The sequence below is a fragment of the Myotis nattereri genome, assembly GCF_964212035.1.
Source record: "Myotis nattereri genome assembly, chromosome: 7".
Lineage (NCBI taxonomy): Eukaryota > Metazoa > Chordata > Mammalia > Chiroptera > Vespertilionidae > Myotis > Myotis nattereri.
In genome coordinates this window covers 86,692,083-86,706,587 of record NC_138082.1, presented here as the reverse complement: position 1 = coordinate 86,706,587, position 14,505 = coordinate 86,692,083, and the positions used below count along the sequence as shown (strand labels likewise).

Sequence of the window (14,505 nt, the reverse complement as noted above, 5' to 3'; positions counted from 1 at the left end):
GAGCAGAGGCAGTCCCAGCAGCGCTGGGGGCGGAGTGCTGGCTGCACAGTGCTCCCTGTGGCCAGTGCAGCAAGTCCCTCCTTGACGGGGAACTGAGCTGCACATTTTCATTGTCCGCAAGGGGCAGAAGAGCAGGGGCGGGTAGTAGTTCTTGGAGCTACTCAGGGTAAGTGCCTTGCAGCTGTGGCTGGAGGGAGGGGAGCTGAGAGAACAGAGAGGGGAGCGGGGGATTCTGGGCCCAGGTCTCCATGCGACTTCATTTCCTTTGATTAACACGCAGGGACAGAACTTGGTGTTATGGCTGTTTGACCTCCACTCCCTCCTAACTGACCTCCATTACGACCCTCTGTCCACACTCCTTCCAGATTGATCTTTCCCAAAGGCACATCAGATATGCAGCTCCTCTGCTTAAGACACCGGGAACATAACCCCAGTTCCTGGCAGGTTCTGCTGGGCCCCCTAGGGCCCGTCCTGCCTGCCTCTCCCACCTCAGCCCCCTCTCTCTCGCTCTGGTCACCCAGCCCAGCCATGCTCAGGGGTCTGTTCTGGGGCCTTGGCGATTGATCGCTGTTGCCTCTGCCTGGAACCTCTTTCCCTCCAGATGCTCCTAGAGATGCGTCCTCAGCTCAATGCCACCTCCTCCCGGTGACTGATGACTCACTGGACCATCCCTTTTCTCACATTTATTCAACGAATACCCATGAGCACTTACCATGTCCCAAAGCACCTTTCTAGGCAGCGGAGCTAACAGGGCGAGTGAGTCCAGGCCTTGCCTCGTGGAGCTCACATTCTAGGAGATCAACACACAACTAAAAGGAAAACACCGCGAGCTCAGAGTGTAAAGTGCTGAATGCACAGGGCGCGGGGGGAGCGGAGGGTGCCTGGATCTCGGCCCTGACTTCGTGCTCAGAGCGGCCTCTCTTGCCCCGCGGGGCCGCTCCGGGCCCTGCGCTGAGCGCGGAGGAGGTGCGGGCGGCCATCGGGGCTCCGGTTGGGGTGACGCGCCAGCCACTCCAGTCCCGCGTCCGTCCGTCCGCCCGCACCTTCGCTCCGGGGAAGGGCGCGCGGGCGCGGACCTGCCAGGTGCGGGGCGGGGCCCGGGCGGGTCGGCGCAGCCCCGCCCCCCGGGCCGTCTATAAAGGCGCGGGCAGGGCCGGCGCTGCGCCCGGAGCGCGTTCAGGTGACCGAGCGGGAGGCGCGGCGGCGTCGGGCTCCAGCCATGCTGTTCTGGCACACGCAGCCCGAGCACTACAACCAGCACGGCTCCGGCGGCTACCTGCGGTGAGGCCCGCGGCGGCGGGGCGGGGGGCGGGGAGCTCCGGGCACGGGTTCCCCCCGCCGCGCCCCGATTCCGGCTCTCCGCCCTTGGCGGACTTGAGACAGCAGCGCCCAGCCTGCGTCGGGACGCACGGACGCCGGCGGGACGGGCGCGCGGTGTCGGGGGCCCGGCCGGCAGAGACTGGTGCCTGGTGCCCGGGAGGGCGCCGCCCCTAACGACCCCGGGCGTGGGGCGCGCACCTGCCGGCCTCAGCCACCTCCGTGCGCCTGCCCCCGGCTCCTTCCCCTGGCGTCGGGGGGCTGCCCGCCCCGGGGAGTCTGGTCTGCTCTTCGCCCCTGTCCTCCCAGCCCTCTCTCCTCCCGAACCCCTCTACTGCCTCTCGGCCCCCCGGCCCCCCAGCCCCCTCTCCAGCCTTCCGGCCCCCCGGGCCCCCTCCAGCGTCCTTGGTCCGGCCGAGGGGCGAGTGAGTGAGCGGCGCGCGCCGCCCTGCGCCTGAGCCTCGCGGGCGCCGGCGGGGGCTCGGGCGGGCCGGCGGCCCCCTCGCTGCAGGTGGCCTTGCGCGCGTTCGCCCGAGGCCCGCCCGTCTCTGGCCTTGAGGGCATCTTCCTTCTTTGACGTGTGCTCTTCAGAGGGAAGTGAGTCCCGCCTGTGTGCGGAGTTCCCCTCTGCCCCCAGGCAGTGGGACCCCGTTGGCGTCCCTCCCGGGAGGACTGTTGACCACTGTTGTGCTCATTTCATTTTCCGAGCTTGCCCGAACCAGCTTTAGCCAGTCTGGTTTCCATCCTAGGCACAGTTTATGGAAGTACCGGGTTTAAACCCAAACGGGACTTGGCTCGGAGCAGAGAACCTGAGCAGTGAGGCCCCACAGTGAGAGCCACCGGGAGGGTCTTTTTCTTTCTTTTTTCCCTCTCAAAGTTTCCATGCAGATTTATTTGTGAATCTGTTTCTGACACACATTGGTCCAATAGCCCTCCTTGTAGACACCCCTTCTAGAAGGCGAAGGAATGGCTGAGTTGATGTCTGCTGGTTTTACTCATGGCCAGAGTAATGGGAGATGGCATGAGTCTGGGGTCTTAGTGAAGGACTGACAGGACTGACGGCTCTGTCCGAAACCTTGTGGTGTCACCAGAGCGAAGCCGCTCTGGGGGACTTGTGCAGCCCCCGGCCGGTGTTCATCCCTGGCGAAGAGTAAGCGCCCATTCACTTACAAAATGTTACAGCATTTTTTTATTACTGCGTGATGCAGCTTTAGGCATAGTTTTGCCCGAGTTTTAGTTTGTGGCCGTTAAGCATGTGCCATACCTTAAAAATGATTTTGAAGGTGACCTTGAATGGAGGGTGAATGTTTTTAAATCTTCCCGGATACCTAAAATGTCATCCCATTATGGAATAATTCCCTGTGCATGGGAGGTGCCTCTGCTACTGAGATGGAAATTTGTCTTTGGGGTACCTGAGGTACCTTTTAGGATTTTGGTATTGGGGGTGGGGGAATTGGGGTAAAAGGAGCTATAAAGCCATATTGATTTCTGGGGTCATTTTGGGTCCATGGATAAAGAAGCATTTGGTCCATGCCCCCTTAAAAATTTTTTGTTGTTGTTAATCCTGAGGATTTTTTTTTCTATTGATTTTTAGAGAGAATGGAAGGAAGAGAGGGAGGGAGAGAGAGAGAAACATGGATGTGGGAGAGACACTGATTGGTTGCCTCCTGCATGTGCCCCTAGGGTGGTCAGGGATTGAACCTGCAACCCAGGTAGTGTCCTTGATGGGGAATTGAACCCATGACCCTTCAGTGCACAGGCTGACACTCTGATCACTGAGCACACCAACCATATCCATGCCATTTTAAATTTTTTTTGTTAATCCTCACTCAAGGATATTTCTCCATTGGTTTTTTAAGAGAGTGGAAGGCTGGGGAAGAGAACGAGAAACATCGATGTGAGAGAGATACACCAAGAGGTTGCCTCCCGCACATGCCCCGACCCGGGCCAGGGATCGAGCCCGCAACCAAGGTATGTGCCCTTGATCGGAATCAAACCTGGGACCCTCCAGTCAGATGGCTGACACTCTATGCACTGAGCCAAATGGGCTGGGGCCCTGCCCTTTTTTAAAAATGTCACTTTTGGAAGCTGGGGTTTTCACCTGGTAGAAGTTGACCTCAAGGAAGGCCAAGGTGAGGGGTCGTGAGTATTCCCTCGTCCCCTCAACTCTGGAGTGAGGGTCTTGCCTTTTTCCCGGGCTTTCCTGCTTTATGTTTGGCTGCCTCCTTCCTCCCTGCGGACGACAAGTGGTTTGACTTTACCAGGCAGTGGCCTTGTCTCCTTTGCCGTTTCTGTTTGGTGTTCCCGTGACTTTATTCCTTGGCAAATAAGGATGCCAGGCTTGAAACGAGTGACTGTTGAGAGATGGTTCTTACCCCTGCCCCCTTGTTGTGTTTAAAGGCAGCGGCCCGTGGATTATTAACTCCATGGTTTGGGCGAACATGAAATTATTATGCGATCCCCAGGTGAGCAGGCCTGGGCTCTTCCTCTGTTCCTAGACACCACTGGGGCCGCCGCCTGGAGAGGAGGGTGCTGACCGCGGGCCGCGCTCCAGGTGCTCCAAGCCTGACTTTCCTTCTGAGAATTGTTAGACATTGTTGGGTGTGTGCTGGGTTGTGTTTTAGAGACATGCGTTTATTGTGCTGTATGAGGAACAGAGTGTACCAGTGACTGCTGTTTATACAGCGCAGCGGGCCCGGGGAATCTGATTCAGAGCCCTGCACACGGGGGGGAGGGGGGGGGCGCGTTATCAAGATAAGGGCACTGGCACTTCTCTGGCACCTGTTCCTGTGCTGCTCATAATGTGGACGCCTGAAACAGGTCTGCCCACAGGTCACTCATGTTCTCAGGGATTTCTTTCCAATTTGCAAGGGCATTTAAAAATACATCTAGAAGTAGATTCTCCAGGCATACGCTGATGTGGGGCTGATTTTTTTGGGATATGGCGAGGATTTTGGTTCAGAAGTGGAGGAAAAGAATCGTTGAGCATCTTCCCATTTCCCGTTTGGATAAGAAAACCGAATTGAAATCAAGGTCCTTCCTTCTTGTTATGCATTTAGGAGGTACTAGCATGACCCTTAACATAGGGGTTAGGGGCCAGCGGTCCTTTTTATTTTTAAAGGGTGGCGGGATGTCTCAGCAGTTTCTGTATTTTCAGAGCCCCAAGGACAGGGCTGTATTATTCTGAGAAGTGGCCAATAAATAGAATAGTTTATTTAAGCCATTAAAATATTTGTCCAGAGTTGTATTCTAAAAGCAAGACTTTGTAATGTCTTTCTTATGGGTGGAAACCAAATGGCATCTAAGGTTCACTCCATTGCTGGGAGTCCCACTGTCACAGAGATTTCTGTAATTTGCAGTATTAGATGACTTTGCATTTTTTTCCTCGTTAATGATCTGATTGAATAGATCTCCTGCGTGTCATTGAGAGAAAGTAGAGTCATCGCAGGTTGGTTTGCTCTTTCAGAAAGCATTTGCGCTGTGAGGCCTGGGACGCTGACCCAGCTCTCGGCCCTGTGCTTTGCTGGGCTGCCCTTGAGGACGCGGTCTGCATCCGCCTCTCCCAGCGCGGCCGTCGTTGCTCCTGACGCCCCCCTCTGTGTGTTGCAGTGATGTGCTCGCGCTGCCCATCTTCAAGCAGGAGGAGCCCCAGCTGTCCCCCGAGAACGAGGCCCGCCTGCCACCCCTGCAGTACGTGCTGTGTGCGGCCACGTCCCCAGCCGTGAAGCTGCATGAAGAGACACTGACCTACCTCAACCAAGGTAGTGGCGGAGCCGTGGGCCGGGGCGGGTCGGGGCTGGGCAGACTGCCCAGAGGAGGGGGCCTTGACCGAAACCACCGATTTGGGTTTCATTATCTTGTCACAGCAGGAGAGGTGGAGGTTAGGAAGGAGGCTGTGGTAGCTGATTGATTCCATTTCCTGTGGTGAGACTTTGTGGAGCCTCTGTGTTTTCATCTGAAAAATGGACACATCAACTCTGTTGTCACTCAGGCCAAATATGGGTAACATTCCTAGGGCAGGCCCTCCACAGGGCAGATGCTTAGTGATTGCAGCCATTGTTATAATTACTGGTTACTGTGACCCCGGCTGATGCCCTTTCCTGGACCGAGATTAAGCTGTTGGGTAGACTGTCTCTGTCGGGGTCCGGAGCTGCAGCCGGCAGCGGTGGCGGGAAGACTGGCCCTGTCCTAACGCAGCGTGGGGCTGATCCCACAGGGCCCGACAGGAGTCCTCTGTGGCGACAGGATCAGGACGTCTCCTGCGTGCTGAGGGAAATGGCATGGCCCCTGAAGTTCCAATTCCAAGGTCCGCATTTCCTACTCTGCGACTTTGAGCTGCCTTTTTTTTTCTCCGAGCCTCCGTGTTTCCATGTGTGAACGGGAAGTTTAATTTTGTGACGTTTAAAGGAATGAAAGTGTGTGAGCGGCTGAGATGACAGTGGCTTCTCTGTGATGTCTGGCTCCCTTTATCAGGAAGCGTGCATCAGTGTTCTGACGGTGGCATTTTTGTGGTTTCTCTGTGATTGTATGTATGTGCTTACTGCATCCTTCCTGGGTCACCTAAGTAGGTCAATTGCCCCTCAGTTTTACATGGGTAGAGCAGAGGGGCAGGGGACACAGCGGTTTCTGGGGTGGCGGTTGCCGGGGAGCTGTAGGGACAGGGGACACAGCAGTTTCTGGGGTGGTGGTTGCGGGGAGCTGTAGGGGCTGGGACACAGTGGTTTCTGGGGTGGTGGTTGCGGGAGCTGTAGGGGCTGGGACACAGCGGTTTCTGGGGTGGCGGTTGCAGGAGCTGGTGTGCTAGCGGTGCGCCTCAGCAGCCTGCTCCTCTCGGTGGAACTTGGACTCCTCCTTGGGAAGCTGGCCGGGGTGGAAGTCCAACCTGATGAGCCAGCTCCCTGACAGCTGCCCTGGCCAGCGTCCGGGCCGGGACCAGGCAGGATTAGCAGGTGTCTCAGTGGAAGGGCATGCTCATCCCTGTGGCGTCAGTGAAGCCACGCTCGGTCAGCAAGGGCGCCTGGCTCAGGCCCTGAGGTTTGCGCTCCCTCTGCCCAGGCGGTGGCCGCTCGGGCCGGTGCCGAGGCCTCGGGGCAGCTCCTCTGACCCGCGCTTGTTTGGGAAGGGCTTCGCCTCTGTCGTTTCTCTTAAGGAAGGTCACACTTGTGTCCCTCTGAGCAGCTGCTTCGCTGCCTGGCCTGGATGTAGCAAGAAGACCTGGGCGGGGGGGGGGGGGGGGGGGGCGGGTTACAGAGCGCGCTCCGAGGCGGTTCTCATTGTTGGCCCTTCCTGTGGTGCTGAGGAGGGAGAGGGCTGAGCACACCGCCTCCTGCTTCCCCCACCTTCTCTCCACCCCCTTCCGCCTTTAATCAGTCAACTTTGGACAGTCAACATACCAGGATTTTAAGAGTTTACCCTTTGCTCAACACGGGTAAGGTAAAGGAGGGGGAAGAAGAGCTGCCGCATGGTCTTACCATCCTGTGTTAATTTGAAATCGGTGTGTTTACTTTGGATTTTTTAAGCGACATTTTCCTGATTAAAAATAATACCTGTTCATTAAGTTTTTTTGGACGATTTAGAAAAGTAGAAGGAGGAAAATTGGAGGAAAAATAAAATCAAAATCTCTAATCGTACTTGAGAACCACTGCTAACCTTGTCTCTGCATATTTGGACATGCGTCTTTGACAATTATGATCCTGCTGCAGACATGGGTCCCTGTTTTCTTATTTTACTCCATTTGTGAACTTCGTTTCCTTTTTAAAAGGAGGATATGTTTTTATTGATTTGAGAGAGAGACATCATCTGTTGTCTCCCATAGGGGCCCAGACCAGGCATCGAACCCTCAACCTGGGTACGTACCCTGACCGGGAATCCAGCCCTCAGCCTTTGGTGCGTGGGGTGAGTCACCCTGCGGGGCTGTTTGTGGAATTTCTCATGTCGTTAGACATGCTTTGAGAATGTACGTTTTTGTGCTGGCTGCACAGTATTGTATTTTACGGTTGTTGTCCAGTGTCACAGTAAGAACGCAGTTTTCACTTGTCTTTGTGTGAAATGTTGATTATTTATTTACTTCCTGGAAGGAAGCCCGAGTCCTGGGTGCCAGATACAGACTTTAGAAGTGGAACCAGGGTTCCTGAGTCAGAGGGTCTGAGTAAGGCTTTTGATACGTTTACCACGGTGCCTTCTCAGAATGCTGTACCCATCTACGTGTGGTGCATTTCACTGTCTCCCAGGATTGGGCACTGTCATTTTTCACCTGATTAGTGAAGCATAGAATTTAATGTTAAACTAGCATTTCTGTCATTGCTAATATGATTGGGTATTTGACCTTTTTTATTTCTCCATCAGTTTTGCTCTGTCCTTCGCACTTTTTCCTACCAGGCTGTTGTATCTTGGGGGTTGTAAGACACACCATACATGGTCTCTCAGCCTTCTGGCTGCTGTACATGGCAGACGTGTTCCCTGTTGGTTGCTGGCCTTTGAACTATTTTCTTGTATGATAACTATATTTGTAGTGTGAGATATATATGTCATGGTTTCTTAATTTTCTGTGTAGAAATTTATTTTAAAGGTCTATTGTCAACTTTGTGTCTTTTTTTTTTTAAAAAAATATATTCCTTTTTGATTTCAGAGAGGAAGGGAGAAGGAGAGAGATAGAAACATCAATGATGAGAGAGAATCATTGATTGGCTGCCTTCTGCATGCCCCCCACTGAGGATCGAGCCCACAATCCGGGCAAGCGCCCTAGACTAGAATTGAACCTGGGACCTTTCAGTTTGCAGCTGATGCTCTATCCACCAAGCCAAACCAGCTAGGGCAGTGGTCGGCAAACTCATTAGTCATCAGAGCCAAATATCAACAGTACAACCATTGAAATTTCTTCTGAGAGCCAAATTTTTTAAACTTAAACTGTATAGGTAGGTACATTGTTATGAACTTAATTAGGGTACTCCTAAGCTGGCCTTTGCTAAAAACGTCCTCAATCTGATTGAGGTACGTTCGCTGAGGTCGACCCCTTCCAACTCTCCCATCCACACTCGTCTTGTATACTTGTTTCGTCTATCTCCTTTCGTTCGTCCTCACTATATGTCCAAGCCATCTCAACATACCTTTCTCAGTCCTTGACACTACATCTTCTTTCACTCCACAACGTTCCCTAAAATTAACTTAATAAACTTTACTTAAAGTTTTAAATCAACTTCGCACTGTACGTGCGCACCCGCATGTAGTATTTTGTGGGAGAGCCACACTCAAGGGGCCAAAGAGCCGCATATGGCTCGCAAGCCGCGGTTTGCCGACCACTGAGCTAGGGCATGGAAGACCTACCCCTGCACGAATTTCATGCATCGGGTCTCTAGTCTATAATAATAAAAGCATAATATGCTAATTAGACTGGACATCCTTCTGGACGACCTTCTGGACAAACTTGGGGCTGTGAGGGAAGCCCGGGTCCTGTGTGCCAGAGGGAAGCCAGTGCCAGCAGCTGGGGGAAGGAAGACCTACTTTTGAATTATCCTATAGAATAAAAGGCTAATATGCAAATTGACCAAATGGCAAAATGACTGGTCGCTATGACATGCACTGACCACTAGGGGGCAGACACTCAACATAGGAGCTGCCCCCTAATGGTCAGTGGGCTTCCACAGGGGGAGTGCTGCTCAGCCAGAAGCTGGGCTCACGGCTGGCGACTCTGATGCAGCGCTAAGGACCCCTTGGGGGATGTCCGCCTGCTGGCTTAAGGTGGACATCCCCCAAGGGGTCCTGGACTGCGAGAGGGTGCAGGCCAGGCTGAGGGACTTCACCCCCCCCCCCACTCCAGTGCATGAATGTTGTGCACCAGGCCTCTAGTTACTCCATGAAATGTATGTTTTTTCCCAGCTTTACCAGTGAGATTTATAATATTATGCTGCATTTGGAATTTATAATGTGATATAAAGGTCTAAGTTTATTTTTCTAAATAGATAACCTATTAGTTATTACCTAGTTTATCCTTTACTTACTGGTTTAAAATGCCACTTTTGAAACATTTACAAAACCATTCTCTAAAGTATTAGTCTAGAAACAGACCCTTGTATAGGTATTAGTCCTGTACCCCTGAGGTTAATTGATTCTCACCCCATTTCTCATTGAACTATTTATTGTAGCTTGAAATAAATATTTCCCTATTTGGGACTAGAAGTTCCTTTCAAAACTTTTCTTAGCCATTCTCAATTATTCTTATAGATGGATTTTACAGCCATTACTCTTCTTTCTATACTATTTTTTAACATTTATGAGGTCATATACTTTATAAAATTGTTTCTTGCTTTTTTATTAAATACTACTAGAGGTTCGGTGCATGAAATTTGTGCACGGGGGGGGGGGTGTCCCTCAGTCCGACCTGTGCCCTCTTGCAATCCAGGACCCCTAGGGTAGGGTCCCTAGGCCTGGACGGTGATCAAGGCCTATCAGGGCTTTCCTTCCCCCAGCTGCCGGCTGCTGGCCCCGCCCCCACTACTGCCTGCCATCTATGCAGCACTGCTCCCCCCTCCCCCGCCACCAGTTGCCTCCCTCTGTGGGCAACAGGAGTGAGGTGTGATCAGTTGGTTGGCCTGGGCCTCCCTCTGTGGGGTGATTGCAGGTTGGCCCCCCACACCTGCCACAGCATTGCTGGTCGGTGGCCTGGGCCTCCCTCTGTGGGGCGATCGATATTGGGGCTCCGTGATCAATTGCCGCGCAAAGGGAGACTCCGCCCACCCAGCCGGGGCTCCATGATCGATCACAGTGGAGTCCCCCCTTCCCCCTCCCATTTGATCACCCTGCCAGCCGGTGGCCTGGGCCTCCCTCTGTGGGGTGATCGAGGGGCGATGGCGGGCGCTCCCTCCCGCCCCCGACCAATTGCATCACACCCTGCCATCAGTGCATGTCATAGGGTGGTCATCTGAAAGGTCGCCCAGACGGTCATTCTGCTGTTCTGTCCTTTGGTTGATTTGCATATTACACTTTTATTATTATAGACTAGAGGCCCGGTGCACAAAAATTTGTGCACTTGGGGGGAAGGGGGGTCCCTCAGCCCGGCCTGTGCCCTCTCGCAGTCTGGGACCCCTCGGGAGATAGCGACCTGCTGGCTTAGGCCTGCTCCCGGGTGGCAGAGGGCAGGCCCAATCCCTAGGTGCAGCCCCTGGTCGGGCTCAGAGCAGGGTCGATGGGAGGTTGCGGTGCCACCCCCTGTCACGCACAGAGCAGGGCCAAACAGGGGGTTGGGGCGCTGCCCCCTGTCACTCACAGAGCAGGGCCCATCAGGGGGGTTGGGGCTCTGTACCCTGTCACGCACAGAGCAGGGCCCATCAGGGGGTTGGGGCACCGCCCTCTATCACCCACAGAGCAGGGCCGATCAGGGGGTTGGGGCGCCCCCACCCTCACACTCAGGGCAGGGCTGATGGGGAGGTTATGGCTCTACCCCGTCACACACAGAGCTGGGCCCGTGGGGCGCCGCACCCTGTCACACACAGAGCAGGGCCGATCAGGGGGTTGGGGAGCTCCCCCCTATCAGGCACAGAGCAGGGCTGATCAGGGGGTTGGGGCGCCTTCCCCTGTCACAAACAGAGCAGGGTGGATAGGGAGGTTGTGGCCCCGCCCCCTGTCACACACAGAGCTGCAGGGCGATCAGGGGGTTTGGGCGCTGCCTCCTGTCACGCTGATCCCGGTGCCGGGAGGCCTCACGGCTCCGCTGATCCCGGTGCTAGGAGGCATATTACCCTTTTACTATATAGGGTAGAGGCCTGGTGCACGGGTGGGTGCCGGCTGGTTTGACCTGAAGGGTGTCCTGGATCAGGGTGGGGGTCCCCACTGGGGTGCCTGGCCAGCCTAGGTGAGGGGATGATGGCTGTTTGCAGCTGGTCACACATCCTTCAGGGTGGGGTCCCCACTGGGGTGCCTGGCCAGCCTGGGTGAGGGGATGATGGCCGTTTGCAGCTGGTCACACACCCTTCAGGGTGGGGGTCCCCACTGGGGTGCCTGGCCAGTCTGGGTGAGGGGCTGAGGGCTGTTTTCAGGCTGGGAGTGACTGAAGCTCCCAACCGCTCCTTTTTTTCTTTTTTTTCTTTTTTATTCTGGGCCAGCTTTAGCTTTGAGGCTTGGCTCCAGCTCTTAGGCCTCTGCTGCTGAAAGTAGGTTTCTGGCCTTTGCTTACAATGTTGCGATCCTGCTGGCTGAAGCCCTGCGGATTCTGGCCTTTGCTTACAATGTTGGGATCCTGCTGGCTGAAGCCCAGCGGACTAAAGCAGGTTTCTGGGGTTTTGTTTAGCTTCTATATTTGTTACATAGTTGCTTAGAGTTGCAGCTCAGAGGCCTGCAGCGGCAGGTGTGGAACGTTGGAGTCCTCCGTCACTGAAGCAAGCAAGCCTCATGTTAGTTTCAAGCTGCCTGGCTGCTGGTCACCATCTTGGCTGGCAGTTAATTTGCATATTGCCCTGATTAGCCAATGGGAAGGGTAGCAGTCGTATGCTAATTACCATGTTTCTCTTTTATTAGATAGGATTGTTGTACTAACATTTTCTGCCATTTTCACAGTCTCTTAAACATCATTTACTATGTCTGTACATTATTTTACTATTTCCTTGTATTATGACAATATTGTCATGACCCCTGGGTGAAATTATACAGTGTGATTATTTTAGTGCCTGTCTCCCATAATAGGATGAAGCTCTGTGAGGGCTTTTTAACATTATATCCCCAACATTCAGCTTGATAGTAGGTGCTCTATGAATATTCATAAAATTAGAAATTAGGCATGATTTATTCCATTTTACTTCTCTCTCCTTTTGTTGCTATCCTCACTTATGCTGTACTGGACATCTTTTTCAACATACCTTATTTAAAGTAGCCTATACATCTGTGTCATGCAACACAGGCATTGATTCCATCAAATAATAGTTTTGACACAACTTTTCCGGTTAATTGGGAAGTTTGCTATGAGGATTAATGTTTCCTGCATTGGCTCCGTGATGCTGCCCTCTTTCCAGGAGGCCAGCCCAGGCCATCTTCCTTGAAATGTCTGATGTTCTCTGGAAACATGGAAAGGGTGCTGCATCTTAAATCAAAATGTCATTTCAACCATTTCAACCAGCGCCCTGACCTCGCGTGGCTGGGGCAAGCATATTGGATTTCACATCGCCAAGCCCAGCGGCGGATTTTGGAGATGGTGAAAATGGTTTGCAAGTATGTCCTCTTCCTCTGAAGTGGGATCCTGTGGAAAAGGGGTGGACAGCTGTTGAATGTGGGTCTAAAAACTTCGCGATCAGCTTCTGTCAGTGGCCAAAGGTCACAGTGGACAGACCTTTCCCCAAGGCAGGCTGGCCCTGAGGGAGAGGATGAAGTGGGTGGTGCAGGCGGGGTCACGGAAAACAAAGGAAAAAGAACCCTAGGCAATCTGTGTAGTACATTCTGGCTTTGCGATAAGACACAACTTTGCAAAAATGGCTTGTTATGGAGAAAGCTTGTGTATTTCCTACAACAACAACTCTTGAATCCCAACATAATCATGAATTACTGTAGGATTCTTACTTTCATTTCTTCACGGAAGAAAACTTACTGTTCATTGGAAGGAGTGTAAAAGCCATGTGCAAAGGCAGGAATAGGTTGGGGTGGTGGTGGTGCAGCTAAGCACACTGTCTGTCCAGAGAATCTTAAGTAGTTCAGGATAACTAGGGATTGGAACACAAGGAGGAGTGTGAGTGATGTGGGTGGAGAGGTAGACCAGGTGGCCAAGATCTCCAATTGCGTTGCAGAGGCTGGGCCATTGGGCAGCCACTTGGGCAAGTCACTTCACCTATCAGTTTCTCCAGTTCCTCATCTGTAAAGCGGGAGAGAAAATTCCTGCAAAGTAGGTGCTACTATGTGTATAAAGTGAGTAAATACATGTAGGACACTGGAAAGGTGTAGAGCACATAGTAAGCGTTCACATATTGGCCATTAAAGTGGACACGTGTTCACCCCAATCCTATTTCGGGAGTTAACAGGGTCATCAAATTGGGACTCGGAAAGCGTTGGTCCTAGAACTCCTTCGGACTGATTATAGGCAGGAAGGCCTCTGAGCTTTCCGGTTTGTTCTTCATTCGCTACAACCAGACAACAGACATAAACTGGCGGAGACAAGCCTGTGCAGGGTGTTAAAATACCATCTTTAAAACCGATTACAGAGAGCACAGTGACTCGTAAACCACGTGAGCTTTTGTGTCAAGGATTCCTTTACGTCGGCACCTTGGCCAAATAGAGCTTTATGCAGAGACCACACGCCTTTAAGGGGACACTTTGTTTAGCACTTCAGAATTTACAAAACACTTTTTAATTTTCCATTGAAGTTATTCTCCCCAAATGTTTTACGCATTCCCATTTTACAGATGGCAGGCTGAGAGAGGTGCCCTCAGGTCCCCCTTCCTCAGGTTCCCCTTCCGCTCACACCCCGCAAGCCTGGCAGTGGATGAGCTGTGATGTGGGATTTCTGGAAGAAGCACCGTCTTCTTTTTATTTATTTATTTATTTTTTAAATATATTTTATTGATTTTTTACAGAGAGGAAGGGAGAGGGATAGAGAGTGAGAAACATCGATGAGAGAGAAACATCGATCAGCTGCCTCCTGCACACTCCCTACTGGGTATGTGCCCACAACCAAGGTACATGCCCTTGACCGGAATCGAACCCGGGACCCTTAAGTCCGCAGGCTGATGCTCTATCCACTGAGCCAAACCGGTTAGGGTAGAAGCACCGTCTTCTGGCCACTTTTTTTAGGGCTCCTGATGGGCGGACTCTGTGCTGGGCACTTCCCTGGGGGGCGGGGGGGGTCGGCTCTGAGGCATGTGGAAGGAACTTGGGGGGGAGAGGACCCGGAAGGAGTGGAGGGGTAGAAAGTGCCTCCTTGAAGAAAAACATCATCAGGCTCCACTCCACCTTCAGTCTCTCCGCCACAGTGACTGGAGGAGTGGCCAGGCCATCTTCCTGCTTAGAACCCAGACAGAATGGCAGGTTTTTTTTGTTTTGTTTTGTTTTTTTACCAGCTTCTGCTCTGGGGAAATCACTTAATCTCTAGGAGTGTTCATTTACCTGGAATTGGGACGATTTCATTTGGTGTGTTGCCTTGAGAATTAAGTGATTAATGAATGTCTGGCAAATAAGTACATAGTTATATTTTTTCTCCTCCCCAATCACACCGGG

General features: G+C 52.7%; 1 protein-coding gene across 1 annotated transcript in view; it reads left to right on the top strand.

The window, feature by feature from the left end:
- Positions 1 to 1,219: 1,219 nt before the first annotated feature.
- The window catches only part of TFCP2L1 (transcription factor CP2 like 1), a gene marked incomplete at its 5' end in the record, with an annotated part of 59,649 nt that continues 46,363 nt past the window's right edge, over positions 1,220 to 14,505 (top strand). The window contains 2 exons of the mRNA XM_081096355.1: positions 1,220 to 1,281; positions 4,927 to 5,078. Coding sequence (XP_080952481.1) covers positions 1,220 to 1,281; positions 4,927 to 5,078 — 214 coding nt within the window. The remainder of the gene's footprint in view (positions 1,282 to 4,926; positions 5,079 to 14,505) is intronic.